Source organism: Oncorhynchus mykiss, chromosome 26 (genome assembly GCF_013265735.2).
Source record: "Oncorhynchus mykiss isolate Arlee chromosome 26, USDA_OmykA_1.1, whole genome shotgun sequence".
Lineage (NCBI taxonomy): Eukaryota > Metazoa > Chordata > Actinopteri > Salmoniformes > Salmonidae > Oncorhynchus > Oncorhynchus mykiss.
The window spans coordinates 39,034,621-39,044,133 of record NC_048590.1 but is presented as its reverse complement, the minus strand read 5'-3'; the positions used below and the strand labels follow the sequence as shown (position 1 = coordinate 39,044,133).

At 42.5% G+C, this 9,513-nt stretch overlaps 1 protein-coding gene across 1 annotated transcript; it reads left to right on the top strand.

Annotated features, from left to right (window-relative positions):
- The first annotated feature begins 1,637 nt into the window (after positions 1-1,637).
- Positions 1,638-9,190, top strand: LOC110506764 (tetraspanin-3). The gene is made up of 7 exons (XM_021586622.2): positions 1,638-1,900; positions 5,228-5,419; positions 5,530-5,604; positions 5,743-5,844; positions 5,978-6,130; positions 6,967-7,050; positions 8,053-9,190. Exons 1-7 carry the CDS (start codon positions 1,838-1,840, stop codon positions 8,143-8,145), a joined length of 762 nt encoding a protein of 253 aa, XP_021442297.2. The 5' UTR covers positions 1,638-1,837; the 3' UTR covers positions 8,146-9,190.
- Positions 9,191-9,513: the final 323 nt, after the last annotated feature.

Below are 9,513 nucleotides of genomic sequence, written 5' to 3'. Positions count from 1 at the left end.
ATTCCATCATCAGTGGACCTATTGGGGCGGTATGGAAATTGAAGTGGGTCTAGGGTGACAGGTAAGGTGGAGGTGATATGATCCTTGACTAGCCTCTCAAAGCACTTCATAATGGCAGAAGTGAGTGCTACGGGGCGATAGTGATTTAGTTCAGTTACCTTTGCCTACTTGGGTACAGGAACAATGGTGGGCATCTTGAAGCATGTGGGGACAGCAGACTGGGATAGGGAGAGATTGAATATGTCCGTAAACACACCAGCCAGCTGGTCTGCACATGCTCTGAGGACGTGGCTAGTCATGCCATCTGGGGCGGCAGCCTTGCGAGGGTTAACACGTTTAAATGTCTTACTCACGTTGGCCACCGAGAAGCAGAGCCCACAGTCCTTGATAGCGGGCCGCGTCAGTGGCACTGTATTATCCTCAAAGTGGGCAAAGGTGTTTCGTTTCTCGATTACCCTGTGGAGGGAATAACTACACTGTTTGTTTTCGGCTTTAATACCAGTCATGGTTAAATGTAGTGGTTCGTGCTTTCAGTTTTGCGTGAATTCCACCATCTATCCACAGTTTCTGGTTAGGGTAGGTTTTAATAGTCACAGTGGGTACAACATCTTATATACACTTCCTTATGAACTCACTCACCGAATCAGCGTATACGTTGATATTATTCTGAGGCCACCCGGAACATGTCCCATGAGCAAAACAATCTTGAAGCGTAGATTCTGATTGGTCAGACCAGCGTTGAATAGTTCTTAACACAGGTACATCCTGTTTGAGTTTTTGCCTAAAGGAAGGGAAAGGGAGCAGCAAAATGGAGTCGTGGTCAGATTTGCCAAAAGGAGGGCGGGGGAGGGCCTTGTATACATTGTGGAAGTTAGAGTAGCAGTGATCCAGAGTTTTGCCAGCTCGAGTACTACAGTCAATATGCTGATAGAATTTAGGAAGCCTTGTTCTCAAATTTTCTTTGTTAAAATCCCCAGCTACAATAAATGCAGCCTCAGGATATATGGTTTCCAGTTTGCATAAAGTCCAGTGAAGTTCCTTGAGGACCGTCGTGGTATCGGCTTGAGGGGAGATATACACTGCTTTGACAATAACGAGGAGAATTCTCTTGGGAGATAATACAGTCAGCATTTGATTATGAGGAATTCTAGGTCAGGTGAACAAAAGGACTTGAATTCCTGTATGTTGTTACAATTACACCATGAGTCGTTAATCATGAAACACCCCCCCACAATTCCCTGGGTAGTTCGGACAAAGGATCCGCTTCGGGAAAGTTGTATTCCTGGTCCTAGTGCTGGTAAATTGATGCAGCTCTGATATCTTATAGTTCTTCCCGGCTATTTGTAATAACACTTAAGATTTTCTGAGCTAACAATGTAAGAAATAATACATAAAAAACTAAATATTGCAATATTTTCTAAGGACTAGAAGCGAGGCAGCCATCTCTGTCAGCATCATTTAAAAAAAACATTAAATACAGTATAATTGTTTATATTTTTATAGGAGAAACAGGGCTGGCAGGTAGGATTTATGTAGGATTCCTCTCCCTCTAGCTCACACTTCAGTACAGTAGGTGGCAGTAATGACCCATAACAGTGGATGCCATCTGCCGATAAACACCACAGAAGAAGAAGTTTACCGTCGGGTTGTTTTGATGATCTCATCTGCACACGTGACATATCCGCTCTTTTGGCGATTTTGTAGAAGAAGGTAGTGGGGCAGAACCTACCACTGCACTGAGGTATAATAAGAACGGACAGGACAGCCATTTTATTATCATAACAACATCCATGATCCATCCGAAATTACAGTAACATATTTGGATTCCAGCGCAACCATGGGCCAGTGTGGGATTACTTCATCAAAGACCGTCCTGGTGTTTCTGAATCTAATATTCTGGGTAAAATATCACGAACTTGTTTCAAAACATGTATTTGACGCTAGGTAGTCAAGGTTGGGATTAATTACAGTACGCAACAGAAATTGCTAACGTTAGTTGCAGCAAAGGGAGGCGTCTGCTAACATTAGCTAGCTCACGTTAATTCTCTACAAAATGAATATGTGGAGCTTTCCAACCAACTTGTCTAGTTTGTTTATTAAAATATACATTATTTCTGAAATGTATGCTTTTGCTGTTATTGCAAGCACGGGTAGAACAAGGACAGGTAGCCAGCAGATCCGACCCGTTGGTGGGTAGGACAGCATTCCTGTGTATAAGACACTTTCCATAAATGGCTGCTGTTGCCACATGCTAACTAACATGAGGAAGAAAACGTCTGAACGACTACTAGTTTTAAATATACAATATTCTCAGTGTAACAGTTGGGAAATGGGACAATTCGGAGTACAACGCATTTCTCATCCCTGGATTAAAGTACATTTAACGAGTTATATCTCGCGCCGGCTTCGCGGTGTCAGAGACTAATGCAGCTGTGAGCAAGCGTGTCGGATCTGCTGGCTAACGCCGGACAGGCATTTGCCATTGTTGTTACCTCTCGCTTTTAGCTAGCTAACCGTCTGACATTTAATGCTGCAATTTGTTGCATGAAAACCAGCGAGATTGAATTAAATACTGCATAACAGTGGGTAAGACTATATGCACGATTGTAGTTTGTGCGAGTCAGTTTAGCAGAAAACGTATCACCACAGAGAACAATGGAAAAACATCTTTGGTATCACTGTGAGAAACCTAGCTAGCTTGCTAGCTAACGCCTAGCCGCCATGCGCCGATGTCCCCGACATTTCTTTGCAGTATCAGTGTTTTCACAAGTTAGTATTTCATATTGTTTAGGCCTAACCTCTCACCCAATCTCATCTGATAGTAGCCTGACGACTCACACTAAATTATTACGCTGCTATGTCGTTCGATATATACACTGTCAAAACAATTAAGGGAACACTAAAATAACATCCTAGATCTGAATGAATTAAATATTCTTATTAAATACTTTTTTCTTTACATAGTTGAATGTGCTGACAACAAAATCACACAAAAATGATCAATGGAAATCAAATTTATCAACCCATGGAGGTCTGGTTTTGGAGTCACACTCAAAAGGAAAGTGGAAAACCACACTACAGGCTGATCCAACTTTGATGTAATGTCCTTAAAACAAGTCCAAATGAGGCTCAGTAGTGTGTGGCCTCCACGTGCCTGTATGACCTCCCTACAACGCCTGGGCATGCTCCTGACTAAAGCATCCGCCAACTCCTGGACAGTCTGTGGTGTTGGTGGATGGAGCGAGACATGATGTCCTAGATGTGCTCGATTGGATTCAGGTCTGGGGAACGGGCGGGCCAGTCCATAGCATCAATGCCTTCCTCTTGCAGGAATTGCTGACACACTCCAGCCACATGAGGTCTAGCATTGTCTTGCATTAGGAGGAACCCAGGGCCAACCGCGCCAGCATATGGTCTCACAAGGGGTCTGAGGATCTCATCTCGGTACCTAATGGCAGTCAGGCTACCTCTGGCGAGCACATGGAGGGCTGTGCGGCTCTCCAAAGAAATGCCACCCCACACCATGACTGACCCACCGCCAAACCGGTCATACTGGAGGATGTTGCAGGCAGCAGAACGTTCTCCACGGCGTCTCCAGACTGTCACGTCTGTCACATGTGCTCAGTGTGAACCTGCTTTCATCTGTGAAGAGCACAGGGCACCAGTGGCGAATTTGCCAATCTTGGTGTTCTCTGGCGAATGCCAAACGTCCTGCACGGTGTTGGGCTGTAAGCACAACCCCCACCTGTGGACGTCGGGCCCTCATACCACCCTCATGGAGTCTGTTTCTGACCGTTTGAGCAGACACATGCACATTTGTGGCCTGCTGGATGTCATTTTGCAGGGCTCTGGCAGTGCTCCTCCTGCTCCTCCTTGCACAAAGGCAGAGGTAGCGGTCCTGCTGCTAGGTTGTTGCCCTCCTACGGCCTCCTCCACGTCTCCTGATGTACTGGCCTGTCTCCTGGTAGCGCCTCCATGCCCTGGACACTACGCTGACAGACACAGCAAACCTTCTTGCCACAGCTCGCATTGATGTGCCATCCTGGATGAGCTGCACTACCTGAGCCACTTGTGTGGGTTGTAGACTCCGTCTCATGCTACCACTAGAGTGAAAGCACCGCCAGCATTCAAAAGTGACCAAAACATCAGCCAGGAAGCATAGGAACTGAGAAGTGGTCTGTGGTTATCACCTGCAGGACCGTCTTGCTAATTGCCTATAATTTCCAACTGTTGTCTATACCATTTGCACAACAGCATGTGAAATGTATTGTCAATCAGTGTTGCTTCCTAAGTGGACAGTTTGATTTCACAGAAGTGTGATTGACTTGGAGTTACATTGTGTTGTTTAAGTGTTCCCTTTATTTTTTTGAGCAGTGTACTTTAATTACTGAGAAGAAACAAACGGGCGTAGAGTTTGGCCCGAGCAAGGAGTCCGGCTAGCAATCTGATAGTGCTTGGTAATACAGTGTGCTGCAATGTTCACTTAGCTTAACTTTACATAACTGAGGATTCCCTTAAAAAAAAAAACACGCATTTCCTATTGCAATATAATAGCAAAAAACATAGGACATCACATGTATTTTTCTCTGAAGAAACATAAAATAGCATTAAAGTAAAATAAACAAAAACAATAAATAGAAATCCCTATACATGAATTGCCAGTGACAACAGTTAAAAGTACCTCTAATAAAAATAGAATGGCAGGGGTTGCAATTGTTGTAAGAATACATAGTTGTTGTTTTTTTTTTATATTGACTAATTGTAGATATTTGATTAAATATTGGATTTCAAGTAAAAAATATATTCCATTTAAGGACAGATTTCAAGTAGTTTTGTTTTTACTTGAATAATAACATATTACATAATCATTCTAAATACATGGGTGATATTAATGAAAAACATTTTTTTAATTACTTGACTCACTCCAAAATAACTTCAGTCACACTTTATCACAAAAATGGCATATGTCCTCTTAATAAGTCCATGAATTTAGACAAGTTATTGCAAGGGTATATTTTGTGAAAGTTTTTAAAGTGAAACTGAGGATACCCTTGCTACACACCAGCAGCTAGCCAGTGACCACATACCAACATAGCTTTATGTGTGTTTGTTAAAACAATGTCTCAGTCTGCACAAAATATTGGGTTTTCTTTCTGATAAGCAAAAAAAATGTTGGCTGTTACATGCCTGACCCACACTCTTTCTCTTGCTCTGTCTCCCTCTCTAGGCTGCAGCTGGAATTCTGTGTTACATTGGAGCCTATGTGTTCATCACATATGATGACTATGACCACTTCTTTGAGGATGTGTACACCTTGATCCCAGCGTCCATTATAATAGCAGTCGGGACTCTGCTGTTTATCATTGGGCTGATTGGATGCTGTGCCACAATACGGGAAAGCTCCTGCGGACTAACAGCTGTAAGTATTGAAAAGCACATGGATACAAATGTAATTTGTATAATGCAAGTAAATGTAATTTCTTATATTTGGACTAGATATTGAATTGATCATATCTCTTCTCTTTGCAGTTTGCTGTCATTCTCCTGCTGGTGTTTGTCACAGAAGTTGTTGTGGTTGTTATTGGTTATATCTACAGAGCTAGGGTTAGTATTGGCCTACTGTCTAGTGTCTTATCACACAAAAGCAATAGAAAAGGGTGAATGGGAATGCAGTTTGTTAGAATTTAATATGAATGTTACAATTCTTGCACAGATGAAATTGACATTGTTGCTTGTACTCAGGTGGAAGATCAGGTGAACCACTCCATTCAGAAGGTGTATGATGAATACAATGGCACCAACACAGATGCCCCCAGCCGAGCCATCGACTATGTGCAGAGACAGGTGAGAACAACACCACTGGATTTATTTCTCCTGACATGTTAAAAAAAAAAAATGACTATAGGTGAGTTTGCAGGTGCCTGCAGCAGTCTCTCTCTCTCTCCCCATCTCTCTCCTACCCTCTCCCCCGTCATAGCTCCACTGCTGTGGCATTCACAACTACTCTGACTGGAGGAATACTCACTGGTTCAAGGAGTCCAGAAACAACAGTGTTCCAGTCAGCTGCTGTAAACCCAACATCAGCAACTGTACTGGAACCATGAGCCGGCCTGGTGACCTCTACCCAGAGGTAAGAGAGAACACGCACACCCAAGAGTTTCCTTTAGCTGGTAAATAGCCCAATGAAAATAAATATGGTCTATAAATGGACCTTTGTAGCTCAGTTGGTAGAGCATGGCGCTTGTAACGCCAGGGTAGTGGGTTTGAATCCCAGGACCACACCAACATAAAATGTATGCACGCATGACTGTAAGTCACGTTGGATAAAAGTGTCAGCTAAATGGCATTTATTACAAATCCCATTGGCTATGCATGGTGATTGGTTCAGATTGTCTTTCAATCGCATCATCTCTCTGCTATGCCTGTCTGTCTTGAGATTGCGCTCACACTAGCGAACTTACAGTATTGTATCAACTGGTACCGGCCCACAAGGTTTCCTGTGCCAGTGAGTCTGAAAAGTGTTCACTGTATTTTAAAGAGAATTTACAGACGTCATACAAGTCCACCAAGGAGGAATATTTCGATTCCTCCTTCCTCCTAATCTAATGCCTAGTCAAGTAGCTTAAAAATGCTGGATACCGTGCAAATCAAGTTAGCTAACTAGCTACCGTACCAAGGATGGAGGCACAGATTTTTTTTTTCATTAACACTGAAACAGGATATTGTGCAAGGAGCCAACGTTCACTTCGTAGGCCCTCATTTCTCCTTGCATATTTATTGTAGTCACTTGCATGTGGTGTCAATGAATTGTCAGTGGGGACTCTCTGAACACCATTACCTAACACATGACGGCATTCAAATGGGAATCTATTTGATTTGATTGGACATTCGACTCGCACATGTCTTTCCTAAAGAAAATACTGACATACAGACACATGTTTTTAATATTTGTCTTTTTTCCTCTAGGGCTGTGAAGCTCTTGTTGTGAAAAAGCTGAAAGAAATCATGATGTATGTCATTTGGGCTGCTCTGACCTTCGCTGCAATACAGGTAAACCAATATAAGCAGGTAGCCTAGTGGTTAGAGTGTTGGACTTGTAACCGAAAGGTTGCAAGATTGAATCCCCGAGCCGACAAGGTAAAAATCTGTCGTTCTGCCCCTGAACAGGGCAGTTAACCCACTGTTCCTAGGCCCATATTTGAGTCCTTCTGTAATAACATCTGAACCATGTGTACCAGGTGCATGTTAACTAGAGCTGCAGTAATGTCCTCCTGCAGTGGGAGTCTCTAGCCTAGTCGGCTGCTGCTGCTGCTGAGAAGCTGACCTGATTGTGTCAAATTGCTTTTTCAATGTTTCAACACTACCTTACGGGGACATCGCAACATGGGTCCTGCTGACCAGTCACTTCCCTTCTCCTTATGAGGATAACTTGCTGTATTTGTGGAGTAACTGGATGTATAGTAATTATGAAATGGATGTTCAAATGCAGTCTCATGAGTCATAACAATGTAGAACGCTTCAGGTATCCCAAACAGCCACGGTTGCCTCTGGGATGGGGTAGAAACATATCCACCAAAAAGGAGTAAAGTGGTAGAAAACTCGAGGTTGAAGCACTCTAGTGGGTTTTAATATAGATAGCTTTTATTCTCCAGGTAGGAAGAGCATTTAAAACCCAGCCCTGATGAAGGCATGTGTCACATTGTGCAGGTATTAATGCTCAATGTACCCGGTTAATGAAGACTAGAGTGCCTCGACCTGTGCTTTTTTTAAACATTTTTTTGTAGGTATGATTCTTCTGGTTCTCCTTTTTGTTTTCCTTCATTCGAAGAACTTCACTTCACACACCAAGTTCTCTTCAGTTAATCGAATCACGTGATGGCATGGCACGGCACAAGGCTGGGACAGAAACCCTGCACTAATGTTGCTCTAGGAGCAGGACTCTTGGAAATTCTAGTCTTTCACAAGACGGAGAAGCTGGCCAGTGCACGTGAAACTTTATTCTGGGTGCAGCGATGATGATTATGCTAACTATGCATACTGTTGTACCCGTAGATGCTGGGGATGCTGTGTGCCTGTGTGGTGCTGTGCAGGAGGGGGCACGACCCGGCCTATGAGCTACTGGTCACCGGAGCAACCTACGCATGAGGAGTACACAGGCCCCGCCCGCACCAAGGGCTCCACCAATAAGAATAAAGAAACGAAGCCTCACCTGACATGTCCACAATTTGTAGTTTTCAGTAGTAGTAAGCTCAAGCACACCTTGCACAGGATAACTATTGGGTATACACTGGCGATTGGGGGGGGGATCTGTGAAAATAGTTATTCATTGAACATGCTTTGTAAATGTATTTTTATTTTAAATGTGTTTTTTTAGACACTGGAACGCCTAAGGCCAAAGTTGTTAAATGGCGAATTGATGTTGTTTTTGTTTTGCTCATGAAATATAGCCTTGTCTATTTTCTTTTCCCTTTTGGGGCACAAGGGATGATTAGGGGCTCTTTATAGAAGAGAACTACTGCTCAGTGCAATATGTGGAATGTACTCCTTTCTCGTGTCATTTTGCACTATGACTAGAGCTCTGGAAGTATTTAAGGAATATTTAATGTGAATATTAGAAGTACCTTTATCTATAAGGGACCCTGTAGTTTACCACTAAATTGTGAGTCAGTCAACCCATCTCCAGTCTCCATTCATATGTAGTGTAGAGGTACTTTACCAGTGTTACCTAAGACCCATGTGTAGATAGAGCTTTGTGTTACAGCTTGGTACATATGTAGGTGTTTTCTGACACACACATTCTAATACCAAGTATGAAAGGGAAGGGATGAATCTCAATTGTATTTTCTTGATTCCTTGTCCTCTCTCCTTGCCTCCTTTTACAAAATGCATTGGAGGAGAAGATCCAAGTGGAGAAACCTCAGAGCTGTGCATTGAGAAGCTGAGGAGGGAGGACATGAGGAATACAATTGAGATTCAACCCTGCCTGGGAATTTGATGTAAACCACCAAAGAATTGGGGCTGTGACTGAGGGAGTCACTTTTGTTGTGTTTTTGTGGCATTGTGTATTATTTTTCAAACGGAAGTTGATATTTGGACTTGTAGCATTGCAGAAAATGTGAAACAAAATCATGTAAATAAATTGAGGAGAGGAAAGAACTTTGATTGAAATAAACCTAAATTTAAACTAAAACATGTTTTATTGTTCACTGATGAACTGAAGCACCACTATTCAATGTATCCAAACTAAGGAAACTTCAAAGTAAACATGACATATTTTATCAAATACTAAATAATATACAGTGCCTTGCGAAAGTATTCGGCCCCCTTGAACTTTGCGACCTTTTGCCACATTTCAGGCTTCAAACATAAAGATATAAAACTGTATTTTTTTGTGAAGAATCAACAACAAGTGGGACACAATCATGAAGTGGAACAACATTTATTGGATATTTCAAACTTTTTTAACAAATCAAAAACTGAAAAATTGGGCGTGCAAAATTATTCAGCCCCCTT

What these genes read in the sequence shown, in the direction of transcription:
- LOC110506764 (XM_021586622.2), top strand. Translation starts at nt 1,838, where the DNA reads ATGGGCCAGTGTGGGATTACTTCATCAAAGACCGTCCTGGTGTTTCTG. An exon ending in TCGACTATGTGCAGAGACAG is followed by an intron (nt 5,845 to 5,977) that starts GTGAGAACAACA and finishes CCCCCGTCATAG; the next exon opens with CTCCACTGCTGTGGCATTCA. An exon ending in TGACCTTCGCTGCAATACAG is followed by an intron (nt 7,051 to 8,052) that starts GTAAACCAATAT and finishes TTGTACCCGTAG; the next exon opens with ATGCTGGGGATGCTGTGTGC.